We start from the raw sequence: 19,267 nt of genomic DNA, 5'->3' as shown, positions 1-19,267 counted from the left end.
GGTGTTTCTGTTTCTCGTCACCTGACAGGCTTTTTTTTATTGTTTTACTGGAGGAGAGCTGGACGGTTTATTTATCGCTGCTCTTCGTTTCTTTCTGCAGCAGGATGAAAACTCTTCTCATGATATTTTTTTGGAGATTCTGATTTCATCTTTATTCTGGTTTGAAGGGAAACTGTTTGAGTCACGGTAGGTTTGTGATCTTCTACTGATGCTTCAGTGCGTGTGGTGATATTCTGCAGGACAGAGCTTTATACTTTATATAGTCTGGTGTGTAACAGGGACATATAATACTCTAATAATGCAACTATAACAGTAATTTTTAAATAAGTACAAAGTATGGCAGTGTAGTATATGATATAGTGTTGTTTAAGTATTACTTCTGCATAAAATGTTCTTAATAAAAATTATTCTTAGCTCTACTAAACATGAAGTAATATTTTAAAATAAAATGTAACTGAAATATATAAAATCAAAACTTTATCTATCCAAAAAAATAAGTAAAAATAATGTGACTGTGCTCAAACTGCACCGTAAACAAATGAAGTCAACTTTATTTACTAGATCACATACAGAAGCTGTGCATCACACTCAAAGCTGACTGAAGTATTTTATTTGTTCACTCCAGTACAATTATTGTGTGTGTGTGTGTGTGTGTGTGTGTGTGTGTGTGTGTGTGTGTGTGTGTGTGTGTGTGGTTGTGTGTGTGTGTGTGTGTGTGTGTGTGTGTGTGTATTTGTGTGTGTGTGTGTGTGTGTGTGTGTGTGTGTGTGTGTGTTTGTGTGTGTGTGTGGTTGTGTGTGTGTGTGTGTGTGTGTGTGTGTGTGTATGTGTGTGTGTGTGTGTGTGTGTATGTGTGTGTGTGTGTGTGTGTGTGTGTGTGTGTGTGTGTGTATTTGTGTGTGGTTGTGTGTGTGTGTGTGTGTGTGTGTGTGTGTGTGTGTGTGTGTGTGTATGTGTGTGTGTGTGTGTATTTGTGTGTGTGTGTGTGTGTGTGTGTGTGTGTGTGTATTTGTGTGTGTGTGTGTGTGTGTGTGTGTGTGTGTGTGTGTGTGTTTGTGTAAATTTCAAGAAAAAATCAAGAAAAAGTTGAACAATTAAAATCTGAAAGTTCACAGCAGAGGATCATAAAAAAAAAGATGTTCTATGTAAAATAATTTCTAAAGTATCTGGTAGCAGTGAAATGTGAACCTGGTTTGTCTTCATTTGTTAGTTGTTAATTAAATTGAAAAATATCTACTATCTGGTAAAACGTTTTTAAAACTTGAGTTGGGCTCAAAATTCAAATCTACTGAATTAAGCAGCCTTGAAATTTTGGGTTTGCTCAACTTTTTAAACTGAAAACATCTGAGTTGATTTAATCAAGTAATTTAAATTAACGGTACATCTAACACCAACTATATTTAATTTCTGATAACGTCCAACTTTTATGTGTAGCAACTGTGGCAACCGAGTGCCGCAGTTTTTTTAAGTACTGCTAACTTATTTGGGTTTACAGTGAATTCAGTGAGTTCAGACAGAAATCCAACACAAATACATAAAATACAGACAGACGCCATCACAGGATCCATATGTAACAACATAAATGAATCACAGAGGTTATTGGCTGTTTAATAAAAACCAACATCAGATGTTTACTGAGACTAAACCTCTGATGGAAGCATCCGGAGCATCTACAACACAAACCACTGCCCGTGGGTGAAACGTCACATTTGGGGGGACTCCCGTCCTTTGTATGTCCTCCATCCAAGCCCAGTTTCAAATCTAATAAGACAGAGACCAAAAGTTCTGAAGTCTTCTTCTGTGTCTTGCAGGTTTAAAGGAGCTCCATGACAACCATGAGCAGAGCCGGGACCTCGTCACTGCTCTCCAACAAACAGCTGCTTTTCTTGTTGACAATCATCTCAGTTGAACTTCCATACTGTGCAGCAGGAGGCGCCACTCTGACCCTAAAGTCCAACAGCACACTCAGCAACAGCACCACCACATGTGGAGGGAGCACCGACTGCATTGAAGGTGTCATCCTGCCGGTATGGAAGCCGGACAACCCGGCCTTCACCGACCGCATCGCCAGAGCCACCATTTACTTCGTGGGATTGGCGTACATGTTCTTGGGTGTGTCCATCATTGCTGACCGCTTCATGGCATCCATCGAGGTCATCACCTCCCAGGAGAGACAGATCACCATCAAGAAACCTAATGGTGAGAAGATCACCACGACTGTGCGCATCTGGAATGAGACTGTGTCCAACCTGACCCTGATGGCGCTGGGCTCCTCCGCCCCAGAAATCCTCCTGTCAGTTGTGGAGGTTTGCGGTCACAACTTTAATGCCGGTGAGCTGGGCCCCAACACCATCGTAGGAAGTGCCGCCTTCAACATGTTTGTCATCATAGGCCTTTGTGTTTCTGTCATTCCTGAAGGAGAGACCAGAAAGGTGAAGCACCTCAGGGTGTTCTTTGTCACTGCCACCTGGAGCATCTTCGCATACACCTGGCTTTACCTGATCCTGTCCGTCATTTCTCCAGGTGTCGTTGACATATGGGAGGGGCTGCTCACACTCTTCTTCTTCCCCCTTTGTGTTGGTTTTGCTTACGTGGCTGACCGCAGACTTCTTTTCTACAAATACATGTACAAACGATACAGAGCAGGGAAGCGGAAAGGAATGATCATTGAAACAGAAGGAGAGCCAGAGCTTCCTTCGAAGGTCGACATCGAAATGGATGGGAAAATGCTCAACTCCCACGGAGAGGAGACGGGGTTTGACTTCAAGGAGCTGGACGAGGAGGAGTCCCGCAGAGAGGTGGCCAGGATCCTGAAAGAGCTGAAACAAAAACATCCTGAGAAGGAGACGGAGCAGTTGATTGAACTCGCCAATTACCAAGTGTTAACCCAGCAACAGAAGAGTCGGGCTTTCTACCGCTGTCAGGCGACCAGGATCATGACAGGAGCCGGAAACATCCTGAAGAAGCACGCCGCCGATCAGGCCAAGAGGGCCACCCAGCACGATATCTGCTCTGAGGTTTCAGTGAACGATTTTTCCTCCAAGGTGTTCTTTGACCCTGGAACCTACCAGTGTCTGGAAAACTGTGGCAGCGTAGCACTGAACGTGGTGCGCCGTGGTGGCGACCTCACGAGCACAGTCTCCGTGGATTACCGGACTGAAGACGGCACAGCCAATGCCGGCTCAGACTACCAGTTCACTGAAGGAACTATTGTGTTCAAACCAGGCGAGACTGAAAAGGAAATCCGCATCGACATTATTGATGATGACATCTTTGAGGAAGATGAACACTTCCTGGTTCACCTCAGTAACGTGAAGGTCATATCAGAGGGCACCGGATCAGACAAGTATGAGGCAAACCACGTGGACGCCCTCGCAGGTTTAGGTCTGCCATGCACGGCCACTGTCACCATCTTTGATGACGACCATGCCGGGATTTTTACATTCGAGGAGCCAGTGGTGACTGTGAGCGAGAGTGTCGGGGTGATGGAGGTCAAGGTGATCAGGACCTCAGGCGCTCGCGGTGTTGTGGTGGTGCCGTATAAAACCACAGAGGGGACGGCTAAAGGAGGTGGCGAGGACTTCGAGGATACCCACGGAGTCCTGGAGTTTGAGAACGACGAGATTTTGTAAGTAAAAATGTAGGTGTATTTTTGTACATGTCAGTGATGCGTGCCACTGGGGCTGCTGTTTAAAGGCCTTCACCATGCTGTCATAGCGACGCCGTTTGACAATATGTCATGATCTTCATAACGTAGCATTACCGAGGTCTGAAGGCGTTTCTGACCCGATTTGAGTTGAATATGGTCAACCTGCCAGGAGGAGCACGTCAAAGTCTAAAACATGTCATTTCCTGTTGCCAGTAGGTGGCGCTGTGACTATGACTAAATTTTGTTATGTAGATGTGTTTAGGGTGGGACAGATGAGTTCAGACCATTCATACAAAACTTATAACAATTTCACGTTTCATGGCAGTTATCCAAACTCGCCACCGCGCCACGGCCACGGCCACGCCCCTCAACAAGCACTAAATGTTTGAGTAACTTTTAAAGAATAAAATCATAGAAAAAGCTCAGATCTCTCTTTCATGTCATCTGAACACAAACAGCTGTGCCTCAGATTAACAGCAGGCTGCTAAAATCCAGCTGCAGCCGGCTGTGTGAGAATTGAACAGGGATTTATGGGAAGATATGTCTTCCTATTCCTGGTGCTCCAGAGCTCCGCCTCCGTGCGATCATGTGACCTTCAGGTTTACATGCTTCACATAGTGGCTGCAGGCCGCCTCTTTCCATGTCTGCGGGCAGCGGGAATGTAATGACAACACATTTATTTCCCGAGCATAAACAGAGCGGCTGTCTGAGGAAGAGGACGGCGTGTTGAAATGGAAAAGGTGCCACACTCATTCTTTGTTTCTGTTTATTAATGAGGACGCTGCCCTACATTCACACACAATGAGCTGCTGGAGAACCTTATATAGAGCGATCAGCTGGACGCCACACTCAGTCATCAGTCAGCGTCTCCGTCCACCTTCAAGTCTTTGTCAGGACAAAACACCCCTAATGTCTCTGATTTACACGCAACCTGATTCTTACGTTCTTTAACTGTAAAATATACAGTTTATACACCAAAAATATTTTTATAAATACATTTTGGTGGCTCGTCTTCTGGAGTGTCCATCAGCTCGCTGTGGATGGCAAGTCCAAAAAAAAAAAAAAAAAAAAGAAAGTCTTAAAGGAAAAGACAGAATTTAATATTTGTGGCTTGAGACAGATTTTTTTTCTCAGCGTTTTCATTTTTACAGTGCAGACCAGAAATGATGTTAAAAAAAAAACAACAGCATCTAATTTTATGCCAAATCCCAAATTAGGTTCAATTATTTCTAGACTATTCATTAATTATCAATTAATGCATTTTAAACTGTTTCAGCTTTTTTTTATTGCAATTAATCATTAAGATCCCTAATTAGCATAATGATATTTTTGATAAATAATCATCAGTAATATGGATATAATGAATAAAAATTCATCACTTGACTGTCAGGCAGCCTTTAAAACCAGGAAAAGACAAGACTTCACGATAGAACGATATTCAAAATCTAAGATGATATGTTCAGAAAACCAGAGCAAAATAACCAAAAAATAAATCACAATAAAAACAAACAAGGTCTGCAGCTAATGTTTATTTTCATTATCGATTAATCATTTTCTCTTATATTCACATCTGAGAGGCTGAAATGATGGAAACGGGACTGAAAATCTGTACTTACATCACTAAAATATTACTCAGTTACAAGTAAAATACTTCTGTGAAAGTACAAAGTACTCATCTAAAAAAACTACTCATAGTATTAGTTACTTTGATCTCATAATCTAATTGACCTCCACGTGCTGTTTTCATGTGGTGGTCATCATCCTGTAAGATTTCATTTCAAACAAAGTTCAGATACATGAAATGTTTATTACCATAAAAATGATGAATCATCACGTACTAAAACATGAAATCTGGAGGTAATTCAGAGAAATTTCAAATATATTGTTACCATCTATTTAACAGGAAATTAACCACTGATTAAATATTCATGGATACAGTTTTAATTGATTAAAGTTGTGATGCTGATTAATTTATAAATAATTGATCATTAACATCCTTACAAACCTGCTGCTGCTGTAGTTTGTCATCTTGGTTTTCATTGGTCCATTTGTCATCAGATCACCTGATTGGCTACAAAACTGCAGATGAAATTCAACTTCAACCATCATCATTTTGAAAGTAACTAAGTAGATTACATGGTGTAATGAATACTTAAATACAAGTAAAAATAGAGACTTGAAAATCCACTCATAAAAGTACAAATACCTCAACAAACAAACTACTTAATTACAGTAATTAGAGTATTTGATTTGATACATTTTGTCTTAAACTGATCAGGTGATGAATCTTGTCGCAGACGTCCGTCTGTCTCCAGCATGTTTGGACATATTTTTCAAACCTCTCCTGTAACGATCACTTTCATTATCAATTAATCTGCTGAATATTTTCTTGATTAATCAATAACTTGTTTTGTTCAGAGCCCAAAGGAAGAAGAGAAAAGAAACCAGAAAATATTCACATTTGAGACAATTTGGACATTTTGGTCATAAAAATAATGACTCATTTCATTGATTATCAGAATATTTGGTGATTAAATGAACAGTTGATTAGTCGATTAATTGTTGCAGCTCTGAACAACACCTTCAAATTTCCCCTTTTTTTCCAGCATAAAGAAGTTAAAGGGTTTGATAGGAGAAGTTTTCAGCAACATAAATCAGAACCAGCTGCAGTTTATTGAAAAATTGTAATTAATGAAAGTCATCCAGTGACTAGACCCTTTCCTTTGACAGGCCAAATGTGGGCCACGGGCCCTATGTTTGACATCCCTGCTGTAGATCATCATCATCATCATTTCATTCATGTTTCTAAATCTGCTGGACGTGTTTGACGTCCTGCAGAAGATCTTTGGGTCAGAGCTGCTCTGTGTGACAGGAGCTCCACTCTGCTGCTGTTTATGTGAACCGTGAGTCCGATCAGGTTACAGCCGAGTTCTTTAAGTGACTCGACTCTGCTGCAGCTTCCAGCCGAGTGTTTACGGAGCTTCACACTCGAGCTTCCATCAAACTGCGGCAGTGGAACATCCGTCACCTCTGATTGGTCAGGAGCTTAGCAGGCGCAGGTGTTTCTACCTCCGTGACTCTCCTGCTGCAGTTTGCAAACACTTTTCATCGGCTGACTGATTCTTTCCTGCTCTGATAATCGATGCAGAGGTGATGAGTGTGCAGGAACTGATTATTTCTGGTTATCTGATGAAGTGTTGTCTTTAAGTTTTTAAAGATGAAGATTTCTTTCCTCCAAATAATTTCAACCTGCAGCCAAGAAATAATCAAAGAGTGTTTCTATTTAACAACATGTTGTCTGTGGATTAAAGAAACGAGATATTATCCTGTAATTATTCCCCTTTCAACGTGTTTTAATTAAAACTAACTTACTTTTTACTTTCACACTCTATGATACTTTATGAACTTTATTTATGTAGCACCTTTCATACAAAGAGCGCAGTTCAAAGTGCTTCACAATTCAGTAGAAAAACACAACAACAACAAAAATCACCCAGAAAACAGATTAAAAATTCAAGTACACACACAAGCACACAAGTATTCTACAGCTGGTTATAATAAAATTATATATTAAATTATTAAATATATTTTAAAAAGATATGTTTTGAGTTATTGTTTGAAACTGTCTGAGTCTGATGTTTAAAGCCAAAGTGTTGCAGATCTTTGGGGTGTTTGGACTAAAAGGACATTTAATGCCCTGAAGAATCTCCCAAGAAATGGAAGTGAATGGTGACCAGTTTTCAAAAAAAAAAAATAAAAACACACAATAAAAACATAAAATGCCTCCATACTGCTTGTCTGGTGTGATCCAAGTCTCCTAAAGACCCGGCAGCTGCTTTTTTTATGTTTGAAAACTGGTCACCATTCACTTCCTGTTTGTGAGATTCTGTTTTCCTGTGAAACTCCAGCAGAGTTTTGTGGACTAAAAATCTAAACCTGACCTTCAATCAGCGTGAGGGTGAAGAGATAATGACTGAATTTCATTTTTGGGTGAACTGTCCCTTTACTGGTTGGGTTGGACAGAGTATTTGTGTCGTCGAGGCTCACGGGAACACGTAGCTGTGGAAATTCACACCATGCTGACGGATCATGGCTCCCAGTGGCAACACGTACACTGAGACCAATGAAGATCCTAGAACACGGCCTTGTGGAACATCACAGTCAGTATTTCTGATATACGTTCCCTAGTTCTGATGTGGAACGTCCTTCCAGTAATATGTGACTGAAAACCGTTTAGAGCGGTGCCAGAGAGACCGACCCGTTTCTCCAGATGATCAGACTGTGATCAGCAGGGTCACGCAGCGCTGAGGTCGAGCAGAACGTGGACAGATACAGTCTGAGGTTTGATCTGAGTCCAGACTGAAAATGGTCAACAAGGACGTTCTCAGAAAGGTCTTTGTTTAAGTACTTTAACACTAATTTCTCTAGTCAGGAAAGTTTATCCAGAGAGGCGGGGCTTCAGCTGAGAGTCTCCAGCTGATGTTTTAATGTTTCCATCTGACACGTTTTAAAACAAGAACCCTGTCAAAGTGTTTATGTAAAGTTTGCTAAAGACAGATCAAACTTTTAGAACATAAAGAGGTTCTCCATAGAACCCCTGTGTGTGTTCTAATAAAACCTGTGGAATATAAAAAGGTTCTCGGTAGAACACCCCCCCCCCCCAGGATCATCTTGGTTAAACCTATGAAATATGACAAGGTTCTGGGTAGAACCCTCTGGGTGGATTCTTGTTGGCACCCAAAGGATTTCTGGGTGGAACCATAACTCCATATAAGGCTTCTTTGTAGAACGTTTCACAGATGGTTCTTCCCTTTATGTTGGGCTCTAGGTAGAACTCTCTGAAGGGGTTTCAAGTGGAACCTTTCTAAAAAAAAAAAAAAGTTGTAACAGGAACCAAAAAGGATTCTCCAATGCCGACAAACCTTTCATGGTTCTACTTAGCAGCTTTATTTCTAAGAGTGTTGTGTTGTTCTTTAACAGAACTGACAGGGACAAACATGAGGAACGCCTGTTCTTTTTAACCCGGAGAACCTCCTCTAACTTTACAGTGATGAGACTAAATCAGCGTACTGCTCCTTTAATTTGTTTTGGGGTTTTTTTAGGTTGAAGTGGTTCTTTCTCTCACGTCTTTTCTCAAAGCATTCTTTGGTGAGTGTGAGCTGATTTCCAGCCTGGACGTCTCAATGTGTTCCGTTAGTCCAGACGTTCTCCGGGTGTGTTGGTCAGATAAACATCACGCAGCTCTCTGCCTTATTAGGGCAGCCTGTGTGGAGCAGCGGCGGGTTCCTGCTCATCGTCCACGGCTCGGCCCCGTAAAGCAGACAGATACAGAGTGCAGCCGGTTCCCCTCAGAACCGACCACAGGGGAGGTCGCCGCTGGCCGCCGGCCACGTCTCCGACCTCGACGCAAACAAAACTGATGGGCTCCTCGTTAAAGTGCAGAGATCAGGAGAAACTCTGAGCTGCATTCAAAGATCAGGATTTTATATGATGACAGAAAAATACTTTATTCATCGCTTTGAGGAAATTCATCACGTCTGCTGAGACGTTCAGAGTCCTTTAGGTTCCTGGTTCGGTTTGACTCAGGCTGCGTTTGTTAAATGTTGTGTGTGTGAATATAATTAATATCAGAATTAAACAAAGTCTCGTCATGAATAAAACTTAGGACCTCTGCTCCCACATGTGCAACAATCAGGGGTGGAAATAACTAATTACAAATACTCCAGTTACTGTAATTAAGTAGTTTTTTTGGGGGGTACCTGTACTTAATGACTAGATCTTTAAGTCTGTACTTTTACTCGTACTTAAGTACTCATTACTCCATGTAATCTAACTGAAAACCTGATTGGCTACGAAAATGTGGATGAAATGTTTGGATATTAATCCAAATTTATTCAATTCTCAACTATGGGTTTTAAAGTAACTAAGTAGATTACATCTTGTAATGCATACTTAAGTATGAGTAAAAGTACAGACTTGAAAATCTACTCATAAAAGTACAAGTACCAAAAAACTTATTTAAATACAGTAATGTCAGTGTTTGTAATCAGTTACTTCTACCTGTACTGTTTACACTGACATCATTACTGCATTTATTGATTTATAGTGTGTATTTAAACGGACCTGTGACACACTCATCCCCGTCCTCAGCATTAGATCTGTTTTTACTCACTTTAATGCTCACATTAATTAATTCTAATTTAGAATTTTAAGTTTGAGTTTGATAAAAAATAATGTTTTTTTTAATTATTCTTAATATTAATCAGCTCTGTCCTGTAAAAAAAGAAAAAATGAGGTAATTCATAATTTAAAGACGTTGCCTTCACTAGATTTTTGAGTTTTGAATCAAACTCAAACATTAATTCTATTTCCATACAAACCCACTTCAAATAATACAAACTGTCCCGACAGAAAACCGACATGAAGCACAAACAAACTAAAGCCGTGAAAAGAGAAACGTCCAAACCATCAATCTGCTGACATTAAATAAACATGTTCAGGGACCAAGACGATTTTCAGTTTCCACGCTGCTGGCACACACACACACACACACACACACACACACACACACACACACACACACACACACTCAACACACACACACACTCACACACTCACACACACACACACACACACACACACTCACACACACACACACTCACACACACACACACACACACACACACACACTCACACTCACACTCACACACACACACACACTCACACTCACACTCACACACACACACACACACACACACACACACACTCACACACACACACACTCACACACTCACACACACACACACACACACACACACTCACACACACACACACTCACACACACACTCACACACACACACACACTCACACTCACACACACACACACACACACACACACACACTCACACACACACACACACACACACACACACACTCACACACACACACACACACACTCACACACACACACTCACACACACACACACACACACTCACACACACACACTCACACACACACACACTCACACACACACTCACACACACACACACACTCACACTCACACACACACACACACACACACACACACACACACACACTCACACACACACACACACACACACACACACTCACACACACACACACACACACACACACTCACACACACACACACACACACTCACACACACACACTCACACACACACACACACACACACACACACACACACACACACACTCACACACACACACACACACACACACACAGGCGGTCTGTCCAATGAGGGCTGCTGTAGCCTGCAGCCTGGTGAAGCCTCCATCACCAGGAGGCAGAACAAACTGTGTCATCAGGTTCCTTCATGTTGAATCATTGAATCGTCTGGAAATCAAACCAGTCTGAACCGGTCGTCACCGATCTGTGACATCATCACCTGCAGCTGTAAACAGGGCGTCACTGCAGCTCTGAGGTCTGTGACGGCGTCAGTGATCCGGCTCGTCTCTGTGAACAGAAGACAGTTCAGAGACGCTGCTGAGGGACTTTAACACGCCTCATATACTCACATCCAAATTTAGCTAATGTTAGCAAAATGCTAGCTACCTAGCTAACTGACATTGTTTAAGATATGACTAACTGCACTTAAGTAACTTTTTCAGGTGTCTGAACTTGAGTATTTCTTTTTCTGACAACTTAATTCTCCCTACATTTGAGCACAAACATCTGAACTTTCTGCTCCTCACATTTACAAAATAGGTTCATTATTTTAGTTTTAATTCAGGATGAAACAACATAAAACACAACAAGACAAAAATAAGAGAAAAGACCGAAGATGAAAACGATGGAACAAGTTTAAAACAACATAAAAGTCCATAACCAGACGAAAAATACATAGAACATGTAACAAGATGAAAACAAAGAAAAATATTTAACAAAATGAAAACAATATAACAATTTGTAACAAGACAAAGACGTAAGAAGACGAAAAAGACATGAAAGATGTAGAAGATGAAAACAGTGTAACAACACATAACAAGACGAAAATGACAAAAAGACTCAAAACAAAAATATCGTATCAGATATCGTCTCTAACTGTCACTACATGATGATCCATGTAGAACTGACAGGACACTGCAGAGCTTTAAATCAAGATTTAAATTTCACATTTAATTATTTTGTTCAGACATAAACCTTTTCTGTCGCTGGACTGGTTGTTAGAAGCGTTTTAAAGAGTTCTGATTCCATTTCTGTCATTTTCAGACACTGACAGAAGAACTGATCAAACTCACTTGCTTCCTGTTTGTTTCAGGAAATGTTTCCCTGCAGTCTTCGCCTTGTTTTTCTGCACACTTCTCCTCCTGCATCCTTTCTGTCTGTTTCTTCTTTCAGCAAAACTATTCAGATCAATATAATTGATGATGAAGAATATGAGAAAAACAAGAACTTCTTCCTCGAGATCGGCGAGCCGCGGCTGCTGGAGATGAGTGAGAGGAAAGGTGGGGGCGTCGCCTTCCTGTCCTGTAACCCCGCCCCCACATCACTAACAACCTTTAACCTCCATGTCCGTCACAACTCACCTCTCGACCTCACCACTCGATCTGCTGTAGATGTCAACACTTTGACGGTTAAAGTCACAAAAACCCACAAACAAACAAACAAACTGAATGTGTGGGCGTGTCTTCTCATGTTTGAGCCCCAACAGGAAGCTCAGTAATGTCCTGCTGTGGATCGCTGTGGACACAAGCTGCAGCAGAACGTATTTTAGCACCTAAACAAAGAACCACGTATAAGTATACAAGTATACACTACATTTAGATCTACATTCTCTGCTTTACTTTGTCATCAGACAACATTTTCCAAGAAGGAACTGAAGCCACCATCTCTACAAAAACTGAACTGCAGGATGAAAAACGCTGAAAATTACCAGCAGAGTCGCAACAACTTCCAACTTCAGTCAACGTCTGAAGTTACACAAAGAACTGAGAGTCGAGTCTCTGTCGGTAAAATGGCAGAACATTTGGTGAAGAGACTTGTTTAGGACTCGAAACTCAAAGTTTAGGACTTGAAACATGGGGGCAAAGACTTGAGACGTTCTTGTCTCAAAACAACGATGAGTCAAACTTTTAATTCTCCTGCTTTGTACCTTTATTATAAAAAAACTCAGAAATCGATCTTATCTTGTGATTTGGGTGAAATGACCCTTTAACTGACAGACGTACCTGACCAGGTGAGACAGTTTGTTTCATTGTGACTTTAACATCAGAGAGTTTGACCCCGCCTCCCTGCAGGCCAGATGAGGTGAGGTCATCTCCTCCTTATCCCTGTTACTATGGCGTTGCCACGGCGACTCCAGCACCATAACGACAGAGTCCTGTGTCTGAATGTGTGAACTAATGCATGACTCCGCCCCCTCCCACTGTTGCTGTGTGTATTCTGTCGTCCACAGGAAGACCATATCTGTTAGAATAATTGACCACGAGGAGTACGATAAGCAGGCCACGTTCTACGTAGAACTGAAGGAGCCATATTGGAACAGGAGGAGGTGGACAGGTGTGAAGAAGAAGAAGAGGCACTGTGACCTCTCTGATGACCTTTGACCTTTCCTTCATCCACCTTCAGGCGCTCTATTCCTGCTTTTGTTCTGCTGTCGCTGCGCTGCCTCCTTCTTTAAAACGCCATCAGCTGACTTCCCATTGGTCAGAAGTGTTAGGGGGCGGGGTCAGAATCACTTCACTATGACACAAACCAGTCAGAACAAGTTGACACTGGTTTACATCAGTTCAAACAGATTCAGACTGGGTTATTAAAAATGAGGATTCATTTTTACATCAGAATTAAATCACGGTTGAACATGGTTTAGCTAAATGAAAAACAATGTTCTGTTTAACTTTTTAGCTTTTATCTAGATTAGGGCAGGTTAGAACCGGTCTAAACCGGTTAGAACCAGTTTGAACAGGTTACGTCAGGTCCAAACAGGTTAGAACGTGTGTCCTCTGTCTGTCTCTGTCGTGTTTAACCTGCCTGTGTCTGTTTTCATCTCACACTGATTCTTTCTAACATTTACAGTAGAAACAGTGTTTACAGCTTTTATTGGTTCAGTAACAGTGAAGTGTTTCGTCGCCGTGACGTTCACTTTCCTTTGATCGATGATGACCTGTGAATGTACAGGTTTAATCTGAGTTAGCTGGATCAAAATAAATAAATCATTTCCACAACCAATGTTCTTTTAAAGGGATGGTGAAAATCTTTTAAACGAGACCCTGCAGCTTATTGAGAAATCAAACTAACCTGGTGTGAAACCTGGCAGCTGTTTGCTTCTCGCTTGTCTTCCAGCTTCATTTTGTCTCTGATTTCTGTCTCGTCTGTCTCCTCTCCTCAGCCGTGTTGCTTCAGGAAGTCGGTAAGCTGTTCCTCCCTCTTCCTGTCCTGCTGACTGTTTGTCATTCTGTCCAAAGGCCTTTACGCACCGATGGCGACATGAATAAATGGCACAAAACTGCAATTAATTTGGAGGCAGAATTTTTTCATTATTTTCATTATCAACTGAATATTTGAACGTGTGTATTTGCTGTATCTGCTGCTGCCACTCGACAGTCCAGGTTCACGTCTGCAGAGTCAAAAAGATGGCGACTGAATAATCCATTAAAGCCATATGATGGTATTTTATTAATAAGCACAAGGTGGCGCTAGTGATGCCAGGCTTCAATATCCTGTGCACATTCTGATGCAGAAGCCATGTACCAAGTTTCATCTCATTTAAAGCAACAGAAGAAATATCAAGTTTTAATGTTACCGTAGCGCCCCCTGTAGGTACAGTTACCGTTGGCAGCAATCACACACTTACTCTGTCAATCATTTTTTGATTAATCAGTGAGTTATTTGGTCCACAAAATATGAAGAAATGACCTCAAATTAATTGATTATCAGAATAGTTTCAATTCATTTAATAATTGATAAATAATAGATTCTTTGCTCAATGGTTAGAACTTTAGATAGACAGATTTTTGTTTCAAACATTTCCAACAAGAAAGTAAATCAAATGTTCCTGAACAGGTCTGAAGAGGTGAAAAATATTATTGTAATGTTAAAAGTTACACACATGTGGTGTGAAAAGGTCTTTACAAACTGGTTCTGTCTCTGAAACGTTCTTCAGTTCTGTTGGTTTTTGTTTTATTTAAATGAAGAGTCGCTCAAATCTGACTTCTTGTTTCTTATTTTTTTTAGGTGGATTCGTTAAAACAGGTAAGTGAACCCAGACTCTTTGATTCTTTGCACCATGTCTCATGTTGTAATGATTTAATATTTAATATATTTGCTGTTGATCTGAGTTAATTTATCCTTTTTGTATGACTTCTTCCTAGAGAAACATCTGTATGGTAAGACACTTCTCAGTGGTGGAAACATTTGCTTTAATGTGTTCGGACACTTAAAGCAACAACATGAACAATAACAGAGATGCAGCACTTTAAACTCTCATTTATCACTCGGTGGAGGCACAAACACCCCCAATAAATACAACATGAAATCCTCAGCTGGATCAGAACTGGTCGGATAAACAGAACATCTAGATATTGATGACAAATATTTGTAACAGGGACTATAAATGAAATAATATTTCTGTATGTGTATATTTTTTTTCTCTAGTAATTTATTGTAATTCATCCCAGTTTTCCATCAGCACTTAAAAAAAGTAAAGTTTTGTCAAACTTGTTAGCTAGCTAAAAAACAATATAGCGTTTAGTTAGCTTTTATGTAACTAAATATGGTATGACATTTTTGTTAACTTTTTAGCGAGCTAGCAAACAATATAACGTTTTTCTTTTAATTTGTTAGCTGGCTAAAAAAAACAATGGTTCAGATCACATGTGGACTGATTATAAGAGTAATTCATTGTAATTCTTCCCAGTTTTCCATCAGCACTTAAACGCAACATGTAGCCTGTTTGTAGATGTGAAATATTTCTCAAAACTCAAACAAAATGAGCAAATGTAACAAAATCTACACGCATCACATGATCTGATCTGTCCCAGACATTTTCTGTGCAGGAAGCTTTTCTGAGAGACAGTTCTGAACCTGAGTCTGAAATTATGTTAAATACTGACATTTATTATACAAAGAAATGTACCAGATGGTGGCGCTATAACAATGACCTTCATGTAGTTGTTCATTCATTAAATCTTCAAAACAAAATTCTTTTTTTTTCTGGTTTCGATGAAACTATCCATAGAAGCAACGCTCATTTTAGCCTTGAAAGATTTTAAATCTGGTGCAGATTTGGTTTGATTTTTGTGTCTTTTTTGAGGACAGATACAGAAACTCCTGCACACTGTCTCACCTTCTGCTGATATATTTATTAAATATCAACGTTTCGGTCTAAACGACCTTCATCAGGTATGCACACCGGTGGTTGTTCTGTGGGAGTTCTGTAAAGAAATGCTAAAATAGAACCACTGTAGTGACCCTTTTGGGGTTTGAAATGATGCAATGTCTGGTCTTTAATGTACAAACAGTCTGCAGCACTTCAGTACCACTTTTTAAACACATGTTGAAGAAGAGAACACTTATTTGCTAAAATAATCACCTGATTCGAGGTTTAACACACTTGTGTTTAAATGTGTCAGCATGTTTCATGGTTTTATAACTTTTAGATAAAATGTTCTGTCAAATTATTTTAATTCTGACAATAAAAAACCCTTAACTGCTGATTCTGAGACGGACAAGAAGATAAAATCACTCCACTGTTCCACCATCTCTAGATTTTCATTTAGGATTCTTGTCTTCTCTCTTAACTTCTCTGTATGTTGGCATGGCTCTGAAGTCTCATGCCCTTATTTGGGCATTAGTGGGTGTTTCCTTATGCTAATTAGGAAGAACTGGCACTTACAAAGGTGATTATAATCATCATTATAGGAAACTTTAAGAAAAAACTCTGGAAAATATGGTGGTGAATGAGGCCCAGTATTTTGACTTGAACTGGTTACAACATATAGTTATTTAATCACTGGAGTCACATGCAGAAATATGATCACTGCTAAATGTATTTTTGCATCAGTGTGGAGTAAAGAAAATAACTGCAACAAAACACACAGCCTGTAACCTGAGTTTAAGACATTTCTCACTCGTACAAGTGTACAGGAAGTACAAAACAGCTGAATAACACAGATAGATGACACGGGACGATGCTGCTGTCTCACTGCTGCTGCAGGAGGACACTGTGCTGCTGTCTCACTGCTGCTGCTGCTGCTGCAGGAGGACACATGCTGCTGTCTCACTGCTGCTGCTGCTGCTGCAGGAGGACACTGTGCTGCTGTCTCACTGCTGCTGCAGGAGGACACTGTGCTGCTGTCTCACTGCTGCTGCAGGAGGACACTGTGCTGCTGTCTCACTGCTGCTGCAGGAGGACACATGCTGCTGTCTCACTGCTGCTGCAGGAGGACACATGCTGCTGTCTCACTGCTGCTGCAGGAGGACACTGTGCTGCTGTCTCACTGCTGCTGCAGGAGGACACATGCTGCTGTCTCACTGCTGCTGCTGCTGCTGCAGGAGGACACATGCTGCTGTCTCACTGCTGCTGCAGGAGGACACTGTGCTGCTGTCTCACTGCTGCTGCAGGAGGACACTGTGCTGCTGTCTCACTGCTGCTGCTGCTGCTGCAGGAGGACACATGCTGCTGTCTCACTGCTGCTGCAGGAGGACAATGTGCTGCTGTCTCACTGCTGCTGCAGGAGGACACATGCTGCTGTCTCACTGCTGCTGCTGCTGCAGGAGGACACTGTGCTGCTGTCTCACTGCTGCTGCAGGAGGACACTGTGCTGCTGTCTCACTGCTGCTGCAGAAGGACAGTGTGCTGCTGTCTCACTGCTGCTGCAGAAGGACAGTGTGCTGCTGTCTCACTGCTGCAGGAGGACACATGCTGCTGTCTCACTGCTGCTGCAGGAGGACACTGTGCTGCTGTCTCACTGCTGCTGCAGGACACATGCTGCTGTCTCACTGCTGCTGCAGGAGGAAACATGCTGCTGTCTCACTGCTGCTGCAGGAGGACACTGTGCTGCTGTCTCACTGCTGCTGCAGGAGGACACATGCTGCTGTCTCACTGCTGCTGCAGAAGGACAGTGTGCTGCTGTCTCACTGCTGCTGCAGGAGGACAGATCGCTCAGTGTTTCACTGCTGTTTGTCCCGCTCTGATGAGTCACATCCAGTTTGCTGAGCTTAAAGAGTCAAACTGTCTGTGTCTGTGTCTGTGTCTGTGTCTGTGTCTGTGTCTGTAGATGATCGCAGCGAGTCTTGCAGCCTGTTCTCTGGATGAATCTGTGCTCTGACTGGGCGCAGCAGTTCATAGCAACACATCAATGAACGATATGCAAATCAATGTATTTTTGTAATCGATGATGTCCCCTAATCATAATCCTGCTGGTTTTTTTTCCATTGCGCCACCTGTCAGGTAGAAGTGCTCACTAACAAGGATTTGAACAAATTTGTGAACAAACAGACGTTTTGCACGGCACGGAAACAAAGTTTCTTTCTTCTTTTTTTTTTTTTTTTTTTTTGTTCAGCGTAAATCTAAAATATAAACCTTGGTCTGCCTCCAGCCATGTTTCTCTCTACCTTTCCACTATCATCTGTCCAATACAAACACAAATATTAAAAAAGGGGGGAAAAGACCTCCAGCTGTTTGTTAAATGAGAGCCTGTCTTTGATATTATGTCCAGCCTGAGACATGATACTGATGAATGATCTGTGTTTGATAGAAAGTTCTGGAAGAGCCGTCAGAGTCTGTAAAGTTTCTGAGTGGCAACTTTCAGACACTGAATATTTTATCTCTGTAGCCCAAAATGAACACAAATCACAGTTTCCCTCAGAGGTCTTCACAATCTCTAACTGCTTTCTCTGTTGTAGAAAGAAAGTAGTTCCACTAGATTCCACTGCAGAGAGAAAATAGTTCCTACATGAAACTGCTGTGGATTATCTGGAGGACAGAGACGCTGCTGTCAAATTTTTAAAATGTATTTATATATATATTTTTTTTAGCTCTTTTGGTTCCATTATCCTGGACAGAAGGCCGACATCTCCAAAACTATCTAGATGGATTTGGGTAAGAGTTAAAGGGGTGAACTGTCCCTTTAAATGGGTTCACCTTATCAGAAAACTCTTTAACCTCACCCCGTCAGCAACACTGATTGGTCAAATTTGTGGAAAAGTTTCAGAGGTCATGCAGAATTCACAAGGATTGGTTGAATTTGCATGAACTGTTGTAATCGCAGCTTCCTGGAGGGATTGATTCATATCTCAAGTATTTATGAAATATCTCCTTTTGATTTGCACAAAACATTATTTTCATTTTTCTCCCTTTATGGAAAAAAGTTTTGTTTTTAAAAGGAAAAACTATAATAATAATTTTGATCAAATATTCTTTTAGCAGTGATTTAGAACAAACAGTTATACATTTAATATTTGAAACATGTTTATTTGCCACTTTATCACACATAACTCATTTTACCGATGGAGCAGACAGTGACATCGAGTTGCATGTTAGGTTTAAATTTTTTTTAAAGTTTTTAAAGTTTGTTTCTTCCATGTGGGTGCAAGTAGCCACATGACTATTCCACCCCGGGTGCAAATAGCACT

General features: G+C 41.1%; 1 protein-coding gene across 5 annotated transcripts in view; it reads left to right on the top strand.

Annotated features, from left to right (window-relative positions):
• Nucleotides 1-19,267, top strand: part of slc8a1a (solute carrier family 8 member 1a) — a 33,013-nt gene that overhangs the window by 2,498 nt on the left and 11,248 nt on the right. The window contains exons 1-6 of one of the 5 annotated variants that reach the window (XM_084714544.1): nt 35-186; nt 1,812-3,628; nt 12,032-12,138; nt 14,022-14,042; nt 14,867-14,884; nt 15,004-15,018. In XM_084714544.1, the coding sequence (XP_084570670.1) occupies nt 1,827-3,628; nt 12,032-12,138; nt 14,022-14,042; nt 14,867-14,884; nt 15,004-15,018 (1,963 nt within the window). In that variant the 5' untranslated portion in view covers nt 35-186; nt 1,812-1,826. Of the gene's footprint in view, nt 1-34; nt 187-1,811; nt 3,629-12,031; nt 12,139-13,088; nt 13,193-14,021; nt 14,043-14,866; nt 14,885-15,003; nt 15,019-19,267 lie in introns of those variants that run through there. The other 4 variants (XM_084714545.1, XM_084714547.1, XM_084714546.1 and 1 more) reach the window with 4 other exon arrangements.

The sequence above is a fragment of the Lutjanus erythropterus genome, chromosome 3, assembly GCF_056507025.1.
Source record: "Lutjanus erythropterus isolate fLutEry1 chromosome 3, fLutEry1.hap2, whole genome shotgun sequence".
Lineage (NCBI taxonomy): Eukaryota > Metazoa > Chordata > Actinopteri > Lutjaniformes > Lutjanidae > Lutjanus > Lutjanus erythropterus.
This window is presented reverse-complemented; position numbering and strand designations above follow the sequence as displayed.